Raw genomic sequence first — 21,486 nt, forward strand, 5'->3', positions numbered from 1 at the left:
GCGCTCAGCCGCCGCCCGGGATGGGCGGGGCTCCCGCGCGAGGTCACGTGGTTACTGTCAAATGCCGAGCGCGCGCCAGTTGGCTCGCGGTGCCGTGCCGGTAAGCCCCGGGTGCCGGTCTCGCTTGTGATTGGTTAGGAATGCAGAAGGCTTTTCGCTGCCATTGGCTGGCGGCCGGCCTGGGGCGGGGCTGTTGGAGGAGAGCGGCGCTTGTGGGCGGGGCCCGCGTTGACGCTATTGCTCGTGGTAGCCAATGAGCGCGTCCGGGGCGCGATTTAAATCGTGGGAGCGAGCGGCGTCGCGGAGCGATGGCTGCGAGGAGGAGGTGCGGGACGGGGCGGGACACGCGGGTGCGGGACGGCGGGTGCGGCGGGGCCCAGGGCCGTGCGGCGGCGCTGACGGCCGGTTCCCGGCGCCCGCAGCGAGGTGCTGGCGGCCGAGGCCGTGTCGTGCCTGAACCGCGCGATGGCCGCGCTGCGGGACATCTGGGAGGAGATCGGCATCCCCGAGGAGCTGCGCCTGGAGCGCACCGAGGTGGTCAAGAGGCACATCAAGGTGAGGCGGGGCTGGGGCCGGCGGGAGCGGCCGGAGCTGCTGCTCGGGGCGGGGCACCCCGGGCTGTCGCTGCCCCTGCGCTCGCCCCTGCCCGGCCCCGAGGGGTCCCGCACCCCGTCCCTTCCCCTGGCGCCCCCTTCGCTTGGCCCCAGCGTTGCTTCTCCAGCCGTGGTCCCGCTCCCTCCCCCTGCTCGCCCTCCCCTCATCCCCCCCGGCTCGCCCCATCCCCAGCCAGCCTCTGACCACCCTGTGCCGCAGAGCCTGCTGGACATGATGGTGGCCGAGGAGGAGAGCCTGAAGGAGCGTCTCCTGAAGAACATCGCTCTGTGTCGGAAGGAGCTGGACACCCTCTGCAGGGAGCTCCAGCTGGGCCCCTTTGAGGTACGACCTGCAGCTTGCTCCGAGAGCAGCAGAGCGGTGCTGCCCGGTGCGCCGCTGAGGCTGGAGCTCGCAAGGCAAACGCTTGTTCCAAACCACTTCTCCTGATGCTTGCTAGAGCCAAAGGCAGGGGCCTGGCAGGTCGGGCCCTCGGGGGTGGCAGTGAGGAGGCCAAGGGTCTCACAGCATCTCATTTTGTGTTGATACCTAAAATCAGCAGTTAGCAATAAAATAGCTTAATAAGAATAAGGGTCATAGATTTTTTAGGCACTTACTAAATAAGAATAAGGTTCACGGATGTTAAGTTTTAGGCACTTATTAGGCGTTAAGCAGGAGAAAGTTAGGAGATAATGCCTTTGCTCTCAGAAGACGAGGTGGTGACACCAGTGCAAGGACCAGTTCTTACTGTTGTTACAAGCTGAGTAACAAATGAATGTAATGCATTTGCAAAGGATTTATTTGAAATGTAATGAATACGTATGATCTGTGTGGATATAACCTGTGACTGGGAATTGTTTGGGGCCCCCACTAGGCAGAACAATCACCGTGGGTGCTGATGCATCAATAAAGGTGATGCTTGCTTTTAAAACCTTGAACCCTGTTTTAGAAGTTATTTCAATCAGCTGATCATTATCAGTGGTGCTGCTGCATTGGCCTCTTCCTGGGGAGCATCTTGCTCAGAACTGGGTCTTGTGTCCCAGGCCTTTGTTTAACAGGTTTCAAATATGCAAGCCAGGTCTGTGAGAGTTGCGGAGAAGGGAGCTGATTTCTGGACTCTCCTAGGCGGAGGAAGAAGGTACCATTCTGCAGATAGAGAAGAATTTGCGCACCCGCCTGGAGATCTTGTTAAAGCACAAGGAGGACAGGAAGCAGGAGCTGGAAAGCCTGCAGGAAGAAGATCGAGACCTGTGTGCCATCCTCTGTACACCCCTGTTGCAGATGGACAGCAACACTGTGCCCAGCCTGGAGGACCTGGATCGCTACAGGCAGCACTTGGCCTCGCTGAGAGCTGAGAAGGTGAGCGAGGGGCTGAGGGTCCCACTGGGGGTGGCACACGAGGTGCTCACTGGTTCCTAATGCTGCTCGTCACCTCCAGGAGAAAAGGCACAAAGAGTTTGTCGCTGCGAAGCAGCAAATCATCCTCCTGATGGAGGAGCTGGGCCACGATCCAGAGACCACCTTTGAGCTGGATGTGGTCTACAAGTCTGAGGAACCTTTCTGCCTGTCGGCAGACAACATCACTGCCCTGCAGACCCTGCTGCAGCAGGTACGTGGGCACATGGAGCCAGCGCTGTGGGGCTGTCGCTGTTCCCGGCAGGTGTTGGTATCGTGATGGAAAGAGCAGCTGCTCAGTTCTCAGCAAGTTCCTTTGGGGAGCTTCTGAGAGGAGATCTGGGGAGCCGAGGCGGTGGCTTTGTTGGGTGCAGTGGAGCCATCGCCTCCCCGCGCTGGCGCTGACCCCGCACTCCCTCGGCAGCTGCAGGCCCAGCGCGCGCTGAACGAAGCCGTGTGCGCAGAGCTGCGCACCAGGATCACTGCGCTCTGGGACAGGCTGCAGGTTCCTGCCAAGGACAGAGATGCCTTCGCGGTGCGCATGACCACTGGGTGCACAGACAAGACCAGGAAAGCTGTAAGGACCCCCCTGTGCTGGGGAGGGGGCCGGGGTGGCAGCACTAGGTCTTGCCCTCCAGCCGGAGCAGAGAAGCTGCTCCCAGCAGCCAACTGGGAGGAGAGACAGGCAAATCCTGCTCTCACAGGTGGAGGAGCTGGGAGCTGGTACTGGCCACTGCCTTGCCTTAGAAAGCAGCTTATGAGAAGATAAATACTGTTCTGCTCCTCTCCTCACACTGCCTCTCTCTGCTCTGGGCTCACTAGCAGCTGCAGCTGGAGGCAGATCGTCTGGAGGAGCTGCAGCTGCAGAACATGAAGTCTGTGGTCCAGGTGATCCGGGCAGAGCTGACCGAGTACTGGGACAAGTGCTTCTACAGCCAGGAGCAGAGGGAAGGCTTCAGCCCCTACTATGATGGTGGGTGCTGGTTCTTCCCGCTTGTCTCTCCCTGCAGGAGCTGCTGGGAGAGGGGCTGGCGGGGTGTGGGGATCCCGCTGCCTCCTGACCGTGCTGGTGTCTCCTGCAGAGGACTACACGGAGACCCTGCTTGAGCTGCACGATGCTGAGGTGCGGAAGATGAAGAACTACTATGAAACGCACAAAGATCTGTTTGAGGCCATGCTGAAGTGGGAGGAGAACTGGGGGCTGTTCCTGGGGCTGGAGGTACCGTCTGGGCAGGAACCGCTCTGCTGGGCTTGGTGCTGGGTCACAGGGCAGCGCACACCCCGCTCCTGCGGTGCGGGCAGAAGGACCCGGGCAGGGATGGGCGCTACGTCTGGAGCGCTGGCGGGGTTTGGGATGGGGTCCTGTAGGCTCTGTGTCCCGCGGGTGTGTTGGGCTGTGGGCCGGGCTGGTGCATTTGGTTCCTCCTGACTCCTCCTGTACCAGAGGAAAGCAACTGACCCCAGTCGCTTCACCAACCGTGGGGGGAACCTGCTGAAAGAGGAGAAGCAGCGGGCAAAGCTGCAGAAGACCCTTTCCAAGGTAGGTCCAGCCCTGCAGACGCCGCACCCCGGGCAGGCTGGCACGGTGCTGACAGGGCCGTGTCCAGGCGCGGAGGTGCCCGTGGTCACGGGGTGGCCGCTCCACTGTCCCTGTGTCCTCGCCAGCTGCAGGAGGAGCTGGAGGCCAGGGTCCAGGCCTGGGAGCAGGAGCACGAGGGGACCTTCCTGGTGAAGGGGCAACAGTTCATGGAGTACGTGAGGGGGCAGCGGGAGCTCTTCCACCAGGAGAAGGAGAAGGAGAAGCAGGAGCGGGTGAGTGCAGAGCTGAGCGCGCTGCCCCCAGGCCGGTGGTGGCCCCACGTGGGTCAGGGAGCTGCTGCTGCCCCAGCTCTGTCCTGTCCCTCTGCCTGGACACGGCTCCGTGTGCTGTCACCTCTGACAGCGGGGCTGGTGCCCGTTGCTGTTGGTGGCTGTGTGTCCTGAGCCCCTTTCCTGGCCCTGGCTGTGCCAGAGCTGCAGCTCAGTTCTGGAAACCTGTGGCTCTGAGACCACCGCAGGGACAGCTCGTGGGCAGAAGCTCCATACACTGGCTTTGTGCCATCCTCTGTTCTGTCTGTAAACACCAATCTTTTGTGCAGCAACTGAAGAAAAGCCGGCAGATGGAGGCAGAGACGCTGTACGGGAGAACCCCACGGACCTCTGCCAAGCGACAGGTGCTCAGCCCCCACACACCTTGCAAAATAAGGAAGGTAAAATGTCAGTACGAGGCACTGTGGGCAAGATGAGACCTGCGGGAGCTCAGCGCTGTCACCAGGCTGAGGCCGCCCTTGGCTGGGGTCACCTGGGTCCCGTGCAGAGCTGTGGGGAGGGTTTTGGGTGCTGCAGCAGGGACAGGGCCAGACTCCAGACACCTCTGTCCTCCCTGGGGACACCAGCCCGGTGCTCTGGGGCAGAGGGCTCAGTGCAACCCCCTGGATGGTATGTGCTCTGCTCCTGCAGCTCAATGGCACGGCTCTCTCCAACACCACCCTCAACAGCACTGTGCGCTCAGCCTGTGGGAGAACCATCTACCACCTACCAATGCCGCGGCTGCCGCCCTCCGGGGGGAAGGTGAGGGGCTGCCTGGGGCCCCTGCATGCAGGGTGGGCTGGGGGAGGTCGAGGGGCCTCTGGCTGTGTTGCTGCCTCCCCTGCCAGGCTCTGGGATGCAGAAGCTACTGTTTGTGCATGTCTGGCTGTGCTGGGCAGCTGCCACCCTGCCGGGGTGTTTCTGGGACCGAGGGAGGAGGGCAGCAGCGTTCGGGAAATCTTCCTCCAGCCCTGATTTCCAGCGCACCCACCTCTGTTCCTCCATGCTGCGCCTGCAGCTGGGAGGCTGTCAGCTTGCGGGTGGGGGGCTGTGTGTGTGGGCCCAGAGGACTCCTGGGGCCCCAAGCTGCTCTGGCAGCGCGGGGCAGCAGCTCCCCTCGCTCAGCATGGTTCCTGTGTCCTGTCTGTAATTCTCCCCACAGTCTGGCCAGGCCCGGACCCCCGGCCGCTCAGCCATGAAGCCCCAGAGTCCCGGACACAGTGAGTGCAACAAGGAGAACGTGCAGCTGGACAGAACCCCCCTGAGCGGTGGGTGCATGCCCGTAGCCCCTGCCCAGCGTAACCACAGCGTTAACCCTGTTGCCAGCACCTATTCTGAGTTTGTGGAAATTCACCTCCTCTAAACCCACCTCCCCTTGCTGGGTGGTACTGGGAGGTGCCCCCCATCCCCAAGCACCCCAGGGCTCAGTTCCGCAGTCCCACACAGAATGGTAGTGGAGCTGTCGGCCCTACAGCAGGAACTTAAAATTGGGGTTTGGCAGCTGAGGACAGGCACAGCTCCCATCACACAGGGCCTGAACAGGCACAACACCCACCCTGGAACAGCTCCATTGCCATGATGCAGCCACTCACTCTCCCCAGGGGAGTTGTTTCCAGCCCTGAGGTCCTTGTCCCCACTGGGATGTGTCGTGTGGGTGATGCTCCCCAGCCTCCCCAAGGGGCTGCAGAGAATGGCCAGGGCAGCTGGCGGGGCAGCGCCCTGTCCCACCGTCACCCTGCTGACCTGTCCCTGGGAGGGCAGGAGAAACCTTCTCCTGCAAAGGGACCCAGCCTCTCCCCACCCTGTGCTGGTCTCTGCAGGCTGGGGAGCCCCCCCAGCTGCTGGGAAAGGGGCTTTGCTGTCCCTGCCCTGGCTGGAGGAGCCTCTGTGGCCTCTGCCCTTCCTTCAGGATGGGCTCAGCCCAACTCCAACACCAACACCCAGCGGCAGCCCTGTGCAGGGCCCTGGCACAGAGGTGCGGGTTTGGGAGGGGGCAGATCCCTTCTCCAGCAGCTGGGCAGGGCTGTCCCCATCCTGGGGCCGCCTGTTTGTGTTGCGCTGACCCTGATGCGCTTCCCAGCCTGCGGCTCTTTGGACAACAAGTACTTGTGTTGCCGGGAGGCTCCGGGTCCTCTCAGCTCCTCTGCAGCGAGTGGGAGCTGCACGAACAGGAGCATCAGGGCCAGGAGCTGCTCCCACTGTCCTGCAAAGTGACTGTGCCTTCCTTGCTGCCCCCCGCACCGCCCCCTCATCTCCATCTCCCGCTTTTGTTTCCACAGCATGAACTTTCAAAAGCTTCCAGGTCTGAGAGCAGCCCCTGTGTCCTCAACTCCACCATCATCCCCTCGTCGGGCGCTGCCCCCAGCTCTGGCTGCTCCCTGTCGCAGTGTCCCCCCCCTCCCGCGGCGTCCCCTGCTCCGGGGTTGTCTGTTGCCCTGTCCCTGGTGGGACCCAACCAGCCTGGCTCTCTGCAGGGTCAGGGGGTGGAAGGGACACTTTAAAAAAAAAAAAACCAAACCCAAACACCATCACCAAACCCTTGCTTTTCTTTGGGGAATTCTTTAAAAAACCTTACTGTTATGTGGGGCATTTTAAAAAAGAAATAAACTTGCTTTTATTTGGGGAATTCTTGCAAACGTTTGTGATTAAAGATTTGAGTCGGTGGTTGCGTAGGGGAGGGCACAGGCTCTGCTGCAGCCTGGCTGGGGCTGAGCCGCGGGCGCGGGACAGACGCCCCATTTCAGGGAGCTGCCCTCGCCGCCCTTCCTCTTGGGCTTTTCTCCTCCCTATTGCTGTAGCTCTTGTCTATCAGGATCTTCCTTTCCCGCTGTCCCAGCAGGATGTTTCAGCAGGACTGGCTGCAGCTGCGCGGGTGCAGGGCTGAGGGGCTCTTCTGTCCACGGCTGTGGGGTGGCGGTCCCAGGGGTGTAGCGGGGGCTGTCTGCAGGAACCCAGCCTTCCCGCTGTCCCAGAGCCCCCCGGCCATGCAGCTCGTACCTGATGGGGAAGGGGGTGGTTTTTTCCCCCGGCCCTGCTCTGCGCCTTCCAGCGCTGCGGCGAGGACAGCGAGCCGTACAACCTGCCCTGGGCACAACCTGCCCTGGGCACCTGTTTGCACCTTTGTTAAAGAAGCTCTTGCCTGTGCCTGTCCCAGATCATGACTAATTTGCACCTTGTTATCACTACAGCCCACCATTTGCTGTTATTTATTCTCCAGGTTTTTGTACCCTTGCTTTGTAACTCTGTATATACTGTTGATGGGAATAAAAGATGTATGTGTAGATAGTTACTGCCATTGATGTGGCTGTGGGGCTGGGGGGGAGGAGGATCAGGGAGGGATTTAAACCAGGCCTGGCTTGGAACATCCTTTGTACACAACGCAAAGCACCACAGCAGCTGTTACAGAGAAGTAGATTTAATACATTTCTTTAGTCCTTTCTTTTCGTGTTTTCAGCACTTGCATAGCTGCAGCCCAGGCCAGGCACCAGCCCCAGCCTCTGAGCTCCCTTCAGCGTGGGCTGAGTCCCAGCAGGCCGGGCCCCGGGCCGGCGGCCCTGCCAGGGTTCTGGCGGCAGAGGGGCAGGAGCAGAGCTGGTGCGTGTCCCCTCTGGCAGCCGGGGGGCTGGTGCGTGTCCCCTCTGGCAGCCGGGGGGCTGGTGCGTGTCCCCTCTGGCAGCCGGGGGGCTGCGAGGGGCTCATGGCTCCAGCACGCAGACGTAGGTGGCCCAGGGGCCACATGTCACCTCCTCCGCGCGCAGCCCTGCAGCCACCAGGGCCTCGACGCGGCGTGGCCGGTCAGAGCTGGCGTTGTCCTCGTGTCCCAGCTGCCCGTATTTCCCTGCAGACACCACGGTCGTGCCATGATGTGGCCCTGGGGCCATGGCGTGTGCAGGGTGATGGGTCCCCAGGTTCGGGGCGGGGGGAGGAAATGTGGGTGTACCCCCATTCAAACGGCTCCAGCCAGGAACCGTGGAAGTGTTCTGCTATAAACCCTCCCAGTGGGAAATTAAATCACTGTGCAGGTAAGAGCAGCTAAGGGTAAGGAAACAGAAAAGAAGAGCTGGTCCCGGTGCTGCCCTACTGTCCCAGAGCCACGGCAGCACTTACCCCAGCCCCAGGTGTAGAGCTGCCCGTCCCCTGCAACGGCAAACGGCACGTTAGCAGCGCCCGTGCCACAGGCAGGGACCGTCCCCGCTGCCCCCGCCCCATCGGCCCCGCTGACCCCGCACAGCACAGCGCCGGAGCTGTGGGTCCCCGGGACTCACGCGTGAGTGCAGCCGTGTGCCGGGACCCGCAGCTGACCGCGCTGACCTCCAGCTCCTGCGGCAGGTCCAGCAGTGCCGGGAACGCCTGGATGGAGATGAACGCGGCATCCTCGGCCGCCGGCTGCTCCTGGCGGGGCGTCACCGCAGCATCCCCTGGGGACAAGCTGACCCTCAGCTCCCGGCAGTGACCAGGGCCCCGGACATGACCCCCCCCGTCCTCACACCAAGCTGCCGGTGCTGCCCGCAGCCGTGCAGAGACCGGGCACCATCTGCGCCCCCAGCCCGGCAGCAGCACCCTCACCTGCACCCGCGGCCTCGTCCTGCGCCCGCTCCTCTGCCAGCGCCTTGGAGGGCAGTGCCAGCTGCCCCGACTCGTTCCAGCCCCACACGTAGAGGTCTCCGGCCTCTGTGGGGTGGGGGACACATCAGGGGTAGCCCTGGAATGGAGCTCAGCCCTGAACTCCCACTGGTGGCAGCAGCCGGGTGCACCAGCACCCACCGCGTATGGCACAGCCCTGTGCACCGGGCTCCCCGAGGACATGGGACAACCGCAGCGGCGGGTCCTGGTCCTGCCCGGGCCGTGCGCTGCCAGCGGCCGCCCCACACGGCTCTCACCGCTAACGCTGGCCGAATGCCACCCGCCGGCCGCCACTGCCCGCATGGCCACGCCGGCCAGCGCCTCCAGCAGCCGCGGCTGCGGCTCCGACTCCAGTGTCCCGTGGCCGAGCTGCCCATGCCTGCGGGCACACACAGACAGACAGACAGACACCTCCTGCGCCCCGCTGCCCTCCAACACCCACAGCTCCGCCCTGCTGTGAGCCCATGGTCCTGAGCGAGCCCCTCCTGCCTGCCCGTGCTGCCTGCACTGCCCGCACTGCCCATGCTGCCCGCACTGCCCGTGCTGCCTGCACTGCCTGCGCTGCCCGTGCTGCCTGCACTGCCCGCACTGCCCGTGCTGCCTGCACTGCCTGCGCTGCCCGTGCTGCCCATGCTGCCCGCACTGCCCATGCTGCCCGCGCTGCCTGCACTGCCCATGCTGCCCATGCTGCCCGCACTGCCTGCGCTGCCCGTGCTGCCCGTGCTGCCCATGCTGCCCGCACTGCCCGCACTGCCCATGCTGCCCGCACTGCCTGCGCTGCCCGTGCTGCCCATGCTGCCCGCACTGCCCATGCTGCCCGCGCTGCCTGCGCTGCTGCTGACCCAGGACCCCCCACCAGGGCCGTGTCCCAAAGGTGCGAGGGGACAAAAGGACGGGGGTGGGGAGGAGGGCGACCTTGCACCCTGGTGCCAGGGTGGGGGGCCAGAGGGGGCTGGACGGCCCCGGTGCCCAGCACACGTCTGTAATTCAGCAGCAGCAGCTGCCCAACACAGACTGGACCCCTGAGAGCCCAGTTAGGGACTGGCGGGGAGCAAGTGGAACACGACGCACACCTGGCTGTAACTGTCAGAGCTGTTGTAAAAGCAGAAGGAGTTGGAAGGGGCTGTCAAGGTAAAATATTAGCTTGGTGCAAAAGTAATTGCGGTTCTTGCATTGTTGGAATTTGCCATTTGATTTGGAATACATTATTAAATAAATGTGGCTATGTTATGCATCATTTGAATGTGCTTTTCTCACTTTATTTTTTTTTTTGCTACTGACTTATTATTTGCTGTTTATTTGATATTTATTTTAGACTATGGAAATGATGTTAGACAAAAAGCAAAATTGAGTTATTTTCTTATTCAAGTTCAAAATGGGTTGTAAAGCAGCACAGACAACTCACAACATCAACAGCGCATATGTCCCCCATACAGTAAATAATAGAGTGAAACTGCCACTGAGCTCTTTAATGTTGCACTTCTCTTTAAGAAATCTAAACATTTTTCTGCCACAAGCAGAACCCTAAATTACTCCCCCGTGACAACTTCAGATAAATTATTAATATGAAACTTAAATTGGGCTCATCCAGTGACCTGTGTGTAGTAAAACCACCCTCCCTCAACAGTAACTCAGCAGAGAACTCACAGCAGCTCCTCCAGGCTCGTATTTATGGAGTGAAGTGGTTGCTCACAGTCGAATCGCACACAGTGGAAAGGTCCCCGCCGGCCCCGCACCCCCCCCCGGTTCACACACAGAATCACAGAATCCGAGAATATCAGGGGTTGGAAGGGACCTCAAAAGCTCATCCAGTGCAACCCCCCACCAGGGCAGGAACACCCAGGTGAGGTTACACAGGAAGGTGTCCAGGCGGGTTGGAATGTCTGCAGAGAAGGAGACTCCACAACCCCCCTGGGCAGCCTGGTCCAGTGTTCTGTCACCCTCACTGAGAAGAAATTTCTTCTCAAATTTAAGTGGTTCAGGGGCTGTTCTGCTCCCGGGGTTCCCCACAGGGACGTTCTTGGCCTGGGTGCAGTTCAGGCTGGTCCCTCCTGCGGAGCCTGAACTGCTGCTGGTTTGGGGGGTTGAGTGCACCCGGCACAGGGGGGAACCAGCATGTTGTTTGGCAAATGCGCACCCGCGCCAGCCCCGCAGCACAGGGAGCCGCGGGAGCCCCTCGGCAGCACCGGGAGCGGCAGCACCGCGGTCCGGGGGGAATGGCCATGGCCGGCCCTGCGCCCTCCGCGTCCACAGGGAAACGTCACTGGGTGTGGGGCAGCATCATGCAAAACAACCCCGAACTAACAGAAAACACCTTTAAGAGATTAAACCGAATTATGCCTCTGTCTGTTTATTGCACCCAAGTGCAACTGCTGGCACGTGAAAGGGTGTCAGGGGTTCACTGCTTTTCCCAAGGGGAAAATAAATAGTGTCCAGGCAGCTATAAATGTAAAGAAGTAAAATTAATGGGCAATAGAATGCAGCAGGACAGACAGACCCCTGTCAGACAACTGACAGCTGCATTGCCAATGCGCTACAAGCAGGATATGTGCACAAGAGATGCTTGTTTAAGTAAAGTGCTATTTCTGACATGAGAAATTGGGGCCAATGGTTCTAAAGGAAATAGAGTCACAAGAAATTCATGATGGAATTCAGGGTTTGGAGAGTTATGATGATGTTCCAGAATGTGATGACATGACTATATTTGAATAAATGTTGATTTTTTGTTCAAGAATAAATGTAGATCATTGTTCATGAAAAAATAAGACGTTGCCTGAAAATAAACCCTAATGCATCCTTTGGAGCAAAAATTAATATAAGACCCTATATTATTTTTGGGGAAACAGGGTATATTTTGCATTATTTTCTCTACTTGTCAGTAGCATTAGTAAAGCATTTTTAACTTTCCAATTTGCAAGTCTCTCTCCCTTTTCCTCCCATTACCTTTCCTTAGTGGGGAGGGCAGGGGGTTAACAGAGAGCATCTGCCAGGGTTTATCGTCACCCTGCAGTGAACAGTGACAATGGGGACCCAGCCCGATGGGGGGACACATCCTGGCATTGTTGCAGCACCCAGGGAGAAGCTGAGAGGCTGGAAAGCCGACAGCCTAGCGAGTGCATCAGAGAATAAAAACCTTTTAACTGGGGAAGGCAAGGGAACTAGTGTTTGTGTATCACTGGTGCGGTGGCTTTACGAGACAGTCCCCAAACCTACGGCTGCACTACAGGCGATGCCACACACTGCGGTTGTGTCGATGGCTGTGAGGAGAATCTGTCCTCATCATCCTGCCCGTGCAGTCCCGGGTACCATGGGGGACACCTGCCTGGGTGTCCTGAGAACTGCAGCAGACTCAGCCTGGAGGGACCACGGGGTCACGCAGAGACCCCGGTTGTCTCCAGAGGCCGTGCTGACGTAGCCACAAGCCAGAGGAGCCGCAGGAGCTGTGACCCCAGCACCCATGGAGGAGACGGAGCTGCCCGAGGGGCACAGCGGGCTGGGGGGGACAGCGGGCTGGGGGGGACAGGCCGGGGGGCACAGCAGGCCATGGGGCACAGCGGGGCCAGCGCCCCCGAGAAGCTGGGAGCCGGGCTGCCCGTGCTGGGGGACATGCCAGCGCTCAGGGGGACCCGGCTCCAGGAAACGGCAGCTGGGCCAGCACTGGGCAGACACTGAGGAACAAGGGGGCAGCGACATCAGCAGTGACATACAAGTCTGAGGTTGCTTAATGATAGTGTGAGAAATGCCAAATTTGGGCACGAGTAGCAAAACTGGGACCCATAGGGAACAGCACTGGGGACGGTGCTGGCCCCTTCACTGCACCTGAAGATGTGGGGCGGGACCGAGCCAAGAGGGATGGACTAACCGCAAGTGACGTGGGAGGGTAGGGGGAGAAGAGCCTGCACCCCAGTACCTTTGTCCCAGCTGTGCCCTAGACCCTTCCCCGAGCCCCTGTGCTCCCCACTGCCCCCATCCCTCACACCACAGACAGGGAAGGAGGGACAGACGTGCACCCTAACGCCAGGCAGTGCAGGAGGGCAGAGGGGAAGGAGAAAGGGCTGTAACTCAACGGCAGTTGTATGTAATTAAGATTACTTAAGAGTTATTAATTGTAGCTCAGTAATTATGTGCAACATCATGAAGAACAACAGCATCATAAAGTGAGAAGTGGTGTCTTTACTAGTCGATTAGTTTACTGATCGTGTAATCTCTTTATTAGATTATTTTACTGTGTTAAATAACCAACACTACAGAAACTTGAACCAATTTGTCTTAAGGCTGCAAGCTATCAGGGGGGCTCAGACCCTGAGGTGACCCCCCCAACCCTCTTACCTGCACCCCTCGCAGTCCCCCCTGCACCCCCACATCCTCCCATTGCCCCTTTTGCACCCACCACACTCTCAGCATCCCTGCCCGCATCACCTCCCCATCTCCCCGCGCCCACCTGCTGCAGACCCCCGCATCCCCTCCATACACCCCGCATTCCTCCTCCACCCCCCCGCACCCCTTCCACACATCCGCAGCCCCTCCGCGCTCCCCGGGCTCACCTGCCGCCGCCCCAGGTGAAGATCTCCCCGGCAGCGCCCAGCACCAGGACGTGCTCGCAGCCCAGGACCAGCCGCCGGGCCCGCAGCCCCGCGGGCAGCGCGCTGAAGAACGGCGGCCGCGGGGTGACGAAGCCGCCGGGCAGCAACGGCAGCGGGTCCCGGGGCTCCGGGCTCCCCGGCGGCGGGTCCCGGCTCCAGGCGGGCGCGGCCCCGAGCTCGCCCCGCAGCGCCGCCGCCCGCGGCCACGCCCGGGCCCCCGCCGGGCCCCGCAGCACCAGGTGCGTCTCCGAGGGCAGCGCCTCGGCCCAGCCCGGCAGCGCCCGCCGCAGCCCCGCGCTCCGCAGCTCCAGCCCCGCGCCTGCCGCAGCAGACCGGGAGTGAGGGGAACCGGGAGAGAGGGGGGAACCGGGAGAGGGGGGGGAACCGGGAGAGGGGGAGGAACCGGGAGAGGGGGGGGAACCGGGAGAGGGGGGGGAACCGGCAGCAGGAGCGGGGACGCCCCGGGGGAACCGGCACGCGGAGAGCGGGGGTCTCCATCCCGGGGATCCGGGGCGAGCAGGATAGACCGAGGAGACCGGCGCCGCGGGGCAGGGGGTGGGGGCCGCCGTCCCGGGGCAGCGCGGGGAGGAACGGGGAACCGGGCACCGGCACCTCGGGAGGAGGAGGAACGCGGGGCACCGGCTGCGCGGGGCTCTGCTCACCGGTCTCCACGACCACGTAGCTCCAGGCGGGCCACACGCGGCGGATCCCCTCGGCGCCCGGCTCCAGCCGCCGCGGGCCCGGCCCCCGCTCCGGTTCCCCCGCCGCTTCCTCGGGGCTGAAGCCGAACACGAGCCAGCAGCGGCGCGGGGCCGCCATGGCGGGGCGGGGCTGCGGGCGGGGCTGCGGGCGGACCGAAGGAAGGACGGGCGGAATGACGGACGGACGCCGGGCCGTGGTCCAAGAGCAGCTTTAATGCGGTGTCACCGGGCGGACCCGCCGCCGGACCGGGCGCAGGGCGCAGGCCCCGGGCCGGCCCCCCGGTTAAGGCAGACGGTGCAGAGCAGCGGCGAGCCCCGTCCTCCCCCTCGCCCCGGGCACCGGCAGGTGCCGCCGAGCGCAGCCGCGGTCCCAGCCCCGGGGCAGCCCCCGGGGGCAGCGGAACTGTCCCCGAGCAGCGAGCGAGTGCAGCCCCAGCAGCGTGTGCGCAGCCCGGCTGGGGCCTCAGCCCTGCCCGGGGCCGGGTTTGATCAGCCCGTACGCCACGGCCTGCGCCAGGCTCTCCTGTGCTGCCTGGGCCACCTGCGGCTTGTCCTTGTCCTTGGCGAGCACCGACAGGATCTCCAGCATCTCGCTGGCCATGAGCTGCTCCGCCAACTCCCGCTCGGCCGCCACCATGTTCATCACCACCACGGCGCCGCGGTGCTGCAGCTCGGCGCTGGGGCTCAGCAGCAGCGCCTGCAGGATCTCCAGCCAGTGCACCGTCTGCGGGGAGCAGGGCTGTGCTCAGCACTGCCCCCCGCCACAGGAGCACTGCCCCCCGCCACAGGGGCACTGCCCCCCGCCACAGGGGCACTGCCCCCCCCACAGCCCTGCGGCCCCCCACAGCCCCTGCCCTGGTGCCAGCACCGGGACATGGCTCCAGGACACCAGCGGGAGAGAATATGGGACAGGGGGAGGCTCCTGGCTGCCCCCAGCCCACCGCTGGGCACTCACCACCTGGGGGATCCGCTTGCAGATGGCAGGGTGCAGGGCGGTCAGCATGGCCAAGGTCCCCGAGGCCGCCCGCCGCAGCTTCTCGTCCTCCTCCCCGCTGTACAGCACCATCAGCTTCAGCCGGTCGCTGCCCTCGGCCAGGAACAGCTCCTGCACCTGTAGAGGAGCAGGGGGGAATGCAGGGGAGCAAGGGGCAGTGGGGTGCAAGGGACCAGGACCCCAGCACAGACCCCCAGCCCGCACCTCCTTGCTCATGGCCATGTTGCACATGCACTCGGTGGCAGCCAGCCGGATCAGCTCATGCTCCTCAAACATGTACCCCTCAATCATGGGCACTGCCTTCTCCTTCAGGATCTTCTGCCTGCGGGGGGGCACGTGTGAGCGCTGCCTGCCCAGGGCAGCATGTCCCCAGGCCCAACAAGGACAGGCCTCCCTGCCCCTTCCAGCTCTGCCCTGACCCCCCACCTACCGCAGCCTCTCACTGATGCCAGCCAGGTTAGTTAACGCCATCAGCCCCTCGAAGTTCTCCAGGCCTGTGCGCTGCAGGTGCAGAAGGCTGACCAGGGGCCGGACCACCTCGTAGATCTGTGGGGACAGCAGGGCAGGGCTGGGACCCTGAGCGAGGGTTGGGACCTGCAGCCCGACGCCCCCGCAGCACAGACACGTGCCTGGCTGCAGCAGCCCGTGCACACACAGGGTGGCGAGTCCCTGCTGCGGCCTCGTCCCCACTGCTGCTCCCACGCGAGCCCCTACGCAGCCCTGACCACCCACGGGGCCCCCGCACAGCAGACCCAGCCCCCTGCCCGCAGTGCGACCCTCACCCGCTCTCCGGGGAATGCCATCTCTGGGTTGGAGGTGATGGTGATCTTTGCCAGGGCCTGAGCTGCCTTGGTCTGCCCCACCTCGGTGCCCTCCAGGGACAGTGGGATGAGAGCCTGCGGAGACACAGCAGCCAAGTCACGGCAGCCCCGGCGTCCCCGCGTCTCATGTACAAGGGAGGCATGGGGGTCCCCAGCCAAACCGCAGCCACCCCAGAGCCCCAGCCCTCCCCAGAGCCCCATGGCATGGCGCACGCCAGCAATGCAGCGGGGACTGTTCCCTCACCTTGCCTCCTCCCTGTGCAACCACACCGCCTCGGTCCTCCGCCTCCTCCACCAGCGCCAGGAACACCCTGGGGACAAAGTGGGAGCAGCTACAGTTGGGGACCTGCCACAGGGGCTCCCAACAGACCCCTGTAGCGGGCCCAGGCTGTGCCAGGTTCCCGGACACCTCCATTCTGCTCCCAGGAGCTGGCATTCAGCAGAGGCCCGCGAATTTGCCAGCAGGACACCAGCAGCCTCAGAACGCAGCTCCTCTGCCACCCCCTGCACACCGTACCTGGAGATCAGCTCCCGGCAGGAGCTTGTGAGCGCTGGGTTCTCGCTCTTCACCATGCAGGCCAGAGCTGACACCACACCAGCCGTCAGCAGCTTCCGCACCCGGCGCCTCACAAAGTCCGGCTTGTCCTGTCCCAGACGCAGGGTCACCGCCTGGCACCCACCCTGCCACCTGCTGCCATCCCGGGAGGTCCCTGACCTCACCCGAGGGCCCTAAGGACACCCTGCTCGGGACCCCGGGCTCTGCCCACCCATGTGCTCGCCCCGGGGCTGTGCCCTGCTCACCTTGGGGTGCCGCTCACCTTGGGGTGCTGCTCCGGGATGTGCTGCTTGGCATACTTGGCCAGCTCCAGCATCTGGGGATCTGGCTCCTCATGGTCGTAGCTGTTGGTGCAGTTCACCAGCGTGGAGGCGACGGCGTAGAGCACGCTCCTGTCCTCCGACTGTGGCGACAGCAGGCGCCCGTCACACCCCCGGCTCGAGCCCCCCCAGCACCATGGGGCCCTGCACACCCCCCCGCCCTTTGAGAGCCCCACAGCCCCTGGCACGCCTCCACTATGCCAGGGCGCTCCTACCCAGGGCCCTCGCCCAGCATGCACCTTGGCCAGGTGGAACATGGCCTCCATCGCCGCCTTATCCTCCACAAACTCCTCCTTGACGTCTGCATCGAAGGTGAGGTAGGCCAGGCCCTCCACTGCCCAGCGCCGCGTCCCCGCGTCGATCGTCTCGTTGCAGAGCCACCTAGGAGAGGGACTCGTCAGCCGAGGCTGGGGGACACCTGCCCAGCACCCCTCACCCCGGCAGCGCTCACTTGCGGCACTGCTTGGCCAACTTCATGGTGGAGCCCTCAGCAAACTGCTTCATGCTGAAGTCAGTGCCTCCAGCGGATCCCAGCTTGCAGAGTCCCTGCAGCCCGAGCAGAGCGTCAGGGCAGGAACAGCCACAGTCACCCTGATGTGCCTCTGAGCCCCCAGCAGGGAGGGGACAGGGCTGCAGACCCGCGGGATCACTGCAGCTGCTCCTCCCGTCCCGCCGCGCTCACCACCAGTGCCCGGATGCGGATGCTGTCCCTCTCGCTGTGCTTGTAGATCTCCTTGAGCAGGCTGACGCCGTTGGCGGTGATGAAGGACGCGCGCTTGGCCTTGTCGGCAGCGTGGATCAGTGCCTCCACCGCCACCAGCTGGTGGGCCTCACGGACGGAGGCGCAGAGGGACAGCACGCTGTCCATGATCCCCTCTAGCTCCAGCACGCGGTTCCCTGCCTCCACGGGGCCCTGCAGCAGGCACGACGCGGTCTGGATGGCCCGCAGCTTCCCAGCCAGCTCCTGCCCCTCGAACCAGCTCCTGCGGGGGAGACAGGATCTGGCCAATCCCACCCTCTGCCTGCAGCCACATGCAGCCCTGCCCGCTGCCCCTGGCACAGCAGGGCTGCCCTCTGCTGCCACCACTAAGAGCAAAAAGGCCTGGGGACGGGGAGGCTGCTGCTTGTACGAGACTGACCCTCCTCTGCCCCAGAAATGCTGGGCTCACCTCACGTAGTCCTCGCACAAGTGGTGGAAGTTCTCCCTCTCAGCATCGCATTTCAGGTCGTCATAAAGCTTGCTCAGCAGGACCGAGGCGCTCATCCGGCTGTTCTCCGTCATGGGCAGGCTGCCCGGGGTGCCACACACCGTACTGCCCACCTCCAGGATCTTCTTCAGGCCTGGCAACATGCGGAGATGCGGTGAGGAGCACAGCAGGGGCCCGGGCGGCGCCGAGGTGTGTGGCAGCCCGAGGCAGAGGGCGCGGTGCCCCGGCAGACGCTGCTGGCTGCTCCGCTCACCCTGGTCGATCACCCAGAGGCTCAGGCTGTTGTTGGTCTCCTTTGGTGACTTCCTGGGCACCACCTTGATGAGCAGGTTGATAGCGTTGTCACGGCCGTGCGCAGAGGCCCCTTCCAGCACCAGCAGCTCCAGGAGGTGCTTGATCAGCAGTTTCAGGTCCTTGGAGGAATCTTGCAGAGGAGATGGTGCCCAGCAGTCAGCAGCTGCCATGGGCCTCACCCCCGCCATGGTAGGGCTGGCAGAAGATGCTGCCATGACCAGGGGCTCCTGCCTCCCAGCTCAACCTCGTGTGAACCCTGGGCCAAGCCCCAGCTCTGCAGCAGGAGCAGCGACCAGGGGCAGGGGGAGAGGAACCGGCTGCAGCTCGGGGCCCCCTCAGGGCACCCTCTCCACCCCATGGCAGCCGGGGCAGCGGGTACTCACCCAGCACCACCGCATCCTCCTCGCCACGGAATTCCTTCTGCAGCCCCTCCTTCAGGGAGTCAAACATCACGTGCAGAAGGTTGCAGGCAGCCAGGGAAACCTGCTCGTGCTCCACCCCCAGCACTGCCGAGAGACGAGGGGCCCCCAGCTCCGCCAGGACGGCGGTGGTCTGCGGGTACAAGCACAGCTGTCTGCTGGGGACTCTGGGGAAGCCCTGGTGCTCCCCAGAACCTTATCGGGGCAGTTCCCTGTCACAATCAGGCTCTTGCAAGCTCAGGCCTGACAGGTGACAGCTCAGAGCCGCTCTGCTCAGCAGTGGTGCAGCAGCCACAGGCAGAGACCAGCGACACTCCCCTGCCCAACCTGCTTCAGTGTCCCCAACACTGATTTGCCCTGGGCCAGGTGGGAGAGCTGGGCTATGGCAGGACCTACCCGCGAGCGGTGCCCGGAGCACAGTCCCACCAGGGTGCGCAGGGCCGCCAGCATCAGGTCAGCTTTGGCCGTGTCAAGCAGCTGTGTCAGCAGCCGCACGCCATCACTCTGGAAGATCTTCTCTGCTCCAGGCTCCTCCCGTGCCAGGACGATCAGGTTCTGCACAGCCTGGGAAAGAAGAGTGACATCTGGGTCACCTGCCCACCGTGCGCAGAGAATGTCCCAACAGGAGCCGGCTGGGCAGCCAGTGCAGCCACAGGCACCCACCTCTGCCCCCAACCTCCGGGGGCACGTTCTGCTGGTGGGACACCCTGGGCAGCCCCGCTCAGTCCGCAGCACTGACCTGGGAACACGGTTCCGCCCTCCCTGCCTTCCAGCCAAACCACAACACGCTCCGCTCCCCAGAGCTCAAACCTTTTGCTTCTTGTCTTCATCCTTTTCTTCAGGATCCAGCAAGATCTGGAACATCTGCTCCACCTTTGAGTCCGTGCAGGACATGGTCTTCATCTGGAACAGAACAGAATGAGCAGCTCAGCCCTCACCACCCCCCTCAGCCCAGCGGCAGCGGGTCATAGCAGCCCCTGTGCCGCTCCCCACTCACCTTCTCATGCATGCTGCTGCCCAGGGCGTGCAGAGCCTCCTGGAAGGCCTTGTTCTTGGGCTCCAGGCTCACACAGCGCTGCAGGTCGCTGACAGCCTGGTCCAGGCGGCCCAGCTTCTCCAGCGCCTGGCTGCGGCGGAACAGCGCCTTCACGTCCCGGCCGTCGGCTTCAATGGCTGCGGGTGAGCAGGGGATCTACCGCAAAGCCCCGGCTGCTCCGGTCTGCCCAGACGGGCAGCACAGAGCCCAGTCCCCTGCCAGCCACCACTGACCTTTAGACGCATCAGCCTCTGCCTTGGCGTAGTCCTCCTGCAAAGAGAGGCAGTGAGGGGAAGCACCTCACATGCCGCCTGCACAGACCCCGCTCAGCCCACCCGCAGGGACGGACATGGGGTGTGAGGGGGGAACAGCGTCACCAACGACAGCGAGCCAGTACAGGGGACATCCCGTCCTGCCCCGAGGAGCCCTGGGCCCTCTGAGGCTTCTCGAGCGCCCCCGACCCACCCGAGCCCCTGCAGCTCCTGTGTTCCCCCCACCTCAGAGACAGCTCCAGGGTGGGGGCCCAGGGACGCTGTGACTGGCCTGGAACAGCCCCGGAGCACACACAGCCCGGACAGGTGATGGCGGGCAGGGCCGGGGAAAGGGGAGTGGAGGGAACGCCCGGCAGCTCCCGCGTGAGGACCAGCGGGGCCGCCCGGCGCAGGCGCGGAGCCGTCGGAGGCGGCCGGGCCGGGCAGGTCCCGGCAGCGCACCCAGCCGGGCCGGTTCCCGGTGCCCCCGCGGCGTCCCCGCGCTCACCAGCCGCAGGTGGCAGGCCGCCCGGTTCCGGTGCAGCACGGCCCGCTCCGGCCCGCTGTCGCACAGCCCCAGCGCCTCCGTGTAGGCAGCCAGGGCCGCGGCGTGGTCCCCCGCCTGGAACAGCGCGTTGCCCCGTGCCCGCAGCTGCTCCGCTGTCACCTGCGACGGACACCGGCTGGGACACGCGGACCGGGGGGGCGGGCGCGGCCCCAGGGACGGGCTCGGGACAAGCCCCCGGGACGGAACCCGCCTCCCCCGGCCCCCCGTGGTGCAGGGTCCGGCCCCGGCAGCCGCTCCCGTTCCGCTCCCCCCCGTTCGGTTCTCCCCCGTTCCGCTCCCCCCGTTCGGTTCTCCCCCGTTCCGCTCCCCCCGTTCCGCTCCCCCCGTTCCGCTCCCCCCGTTCGGTTCTCCCCCGTTCCGCTCCCCCCGTTCCGCTCCCCCCGTTCGGTTCTCCCCCGTTCCGCTCCCCCCGTTCCGTTCCCCCCGTTCGGTTCTCCCCCGTTCCGCTCCCCCCGTTCGGTTCTCCCCCGTTCCGTTCCCCCCGTTCCGCTCCCCCCGTTCCGCTCCCCCCGTTCGGTTCTCCCCCGTTCCGCTCCCCCCGTTCCGCTCCCCCCGTTCGGTTCTCCCCCGTTCCGTTCCCCCCGTTCCGCTTCCCCCGTTTGGTTCTCCCCCGTTCCGCTCCCCCCGTTCCGCTCCCCCCGTTCGGTTCTCCCCCGTTCCGCTCCCCCCGTTCCGTTCCCCCCGTTCGGTTCTCCCCCGTTCCGCTCCCCCCGTTCGGTTCCCCCCCGTTCCGTTCCCCCCGTTCCGCTCCCCCCGTTCCGCTCCCCCCGTTCGGTTCTCCCCCGTTCCGTTCCCCCCGTTCCGCTCCCCCCGCCGCCCCGGCCCGCCCGGCGCGCGCTCACCGCCGCCTCCATCGCGCCCCTCTGGACGCGCCCGTGACGTCACCGCAGATCGCCCGGGGAACCCCGACGCCACCGCCTGTGTCACGTGACGGGGGCGGTGCCGGAAGAGCCGGGGCGGGCGGAGCCTCCAGCGCCGCCCCGTGGCCCGGCGGTGGCGGTACCGGCCACGTGCGACCTCGTGTGTGTGTCCCCGCGTGTCCCCTTCTGTGTCCTCCCCCCGCCCGCCCCCCCGCCCCCCGCCCCCCCGGGCAGGGGCCCCGCCCCCCCGCCCCCTCAGCACTCCTGGCCGGGGGCGGCGCGGGGCAGCCGGAGCGCCCCGGGGCGGCGGGAGCTGCGGGGCGGGCGGGAGCGGGACTGGCGGCGGGCGCGGGGCAGGAGGCGGCCGGGGCCGCAGCGCCGGGTCCGGTAGAAGTGCAGGAGGTCGACGGCCATGAGG

At 64.3% G+C, this 21,486-nt stretch overlaps 3 protein-coding genes across 4 annotated transcripts; 1 reads left to right on the forward strand and 2 right to left on the reverse strand.

The window, feature by feature from the left end:
* The first annotated feature begins 347 nt into the window (after positions 1–347).
* On the forward strand, positions 348–6,227 carry PRC1 (protein regulator of cytokinesis 1). 2 transcript variants are annotated; one of them, XM_065641660.1, is made up of 13 exons: positions 348–555; positions 814–936; positions 1,717–1,950; positions 2,030–2,200; positions 2,411–2,563; positions 2,809–2,959; positions 3,069–3,205; positions 3,431–3,526; positions 3,652–3,798; positions 4,125–4,235; positions 4,486–4,596; positions 4,997–5,102; positions 6,114–6,227. In XM_065641660.1, the coding sequence occupies exons 1-13, from the start codon at positions 466–468 to the stop codon at positions 6,116–6,118; spliced, it is 1,635 nt and encodes a 544-aa protein (XP_065497732.1). In that variant the 5' UTR covers positions 348–465; the 3' UTR covers positions 6,119–6,227. The 2 variants fall into 2 exon arrangements, with proteins under 2 accessions (XP_065497732.1, XP_065497735.1); XM_065641663.1 differs by having other exon boundaries at positions 4,125–4,199.
* Positions 6,228–7,242: 1,015 nt separating this feature from the next.
* Positions 7,243–13,865, reverse strand: RCCD1 (RCC1 domain containing 1). Its single transcript, XM_065641581.1, has 7 exons — positions 13,703–13,865; positions 13,002–13,359; positions 8,715–8,836; positions 8,401–8,505; positions 8,100–8,252; positions 7,942–7,971; positions 7,243–7,672 (listed from the first exon to the last, which is right to left on the reverse strand). The coding sequence occupies exons 1-7, from the start codon at positions 13,857–13,859 to the stop codon at positions 7,530–7,532; spliced, it is 1,068 nt and encodes a 355-aa protein (XP_065497653.1). The 5' UTR covers positions 13,860–13,865; the 3' UTR covers positions 7,243–7,529.
* Positions 13,866–13,941: 76 nt separating this feature from the next.
* UNC45A (unc-45 myosin chaperone A) lies at positions 13,942–21,229 on the reverse strand. Its single transcript, XM_065641971.1, has 20 exons — positions 21,051–21,229; positions 20,149–20,307; positions 19,623–19,659; positions 19,351–19,526; positions 19,164–19,256; positions 18,750–18,917; positions 18,318–18,486; positions 17,894–18,064; positions 17,602–17,773; positions 17,115–17,415; positions 16,884–16,978; positions 16,672–16,813; positions 16,375–16,515; positions 16,074–16,201; positions 15,801–15,867; positions 15,518–15,631; positions 15,166–15,281; positions 14,940–15,057; positions 14,697–14,852; positions 13,942–14,465 (listed from the first exon to the last, which is right to left on the reverse strand). Exons 1-20 carry the CDS (start codon positions 21,060–21,062, stop codon positions 14,205–14,207), a joined length of 2,796 nt encoding a protein of 931 aa, XP_065498043.1. The 5' UTR covers positions 21,063–21,229; the 3' UTR covers positions 13,942–14,204.
* Positions 21,230–21,486: the final 257 nt, after the last annotated feature.

Source organism: Caloenas nicobarica, chromosome 10 (assembly GCF_036013445.1).
Source record: "Caloenas nicobarica isolate bCalNic1 chromosome 10, bCalNic1.hap1, whole genome shotgun sequence".
Taxonomy (NCBI): domain Eukaryota; kingdom Metazoa; phylum Chordata; class Aves; order Columbiformes; family Columbidae; genus Caloenas; species Caloenas nicobarica.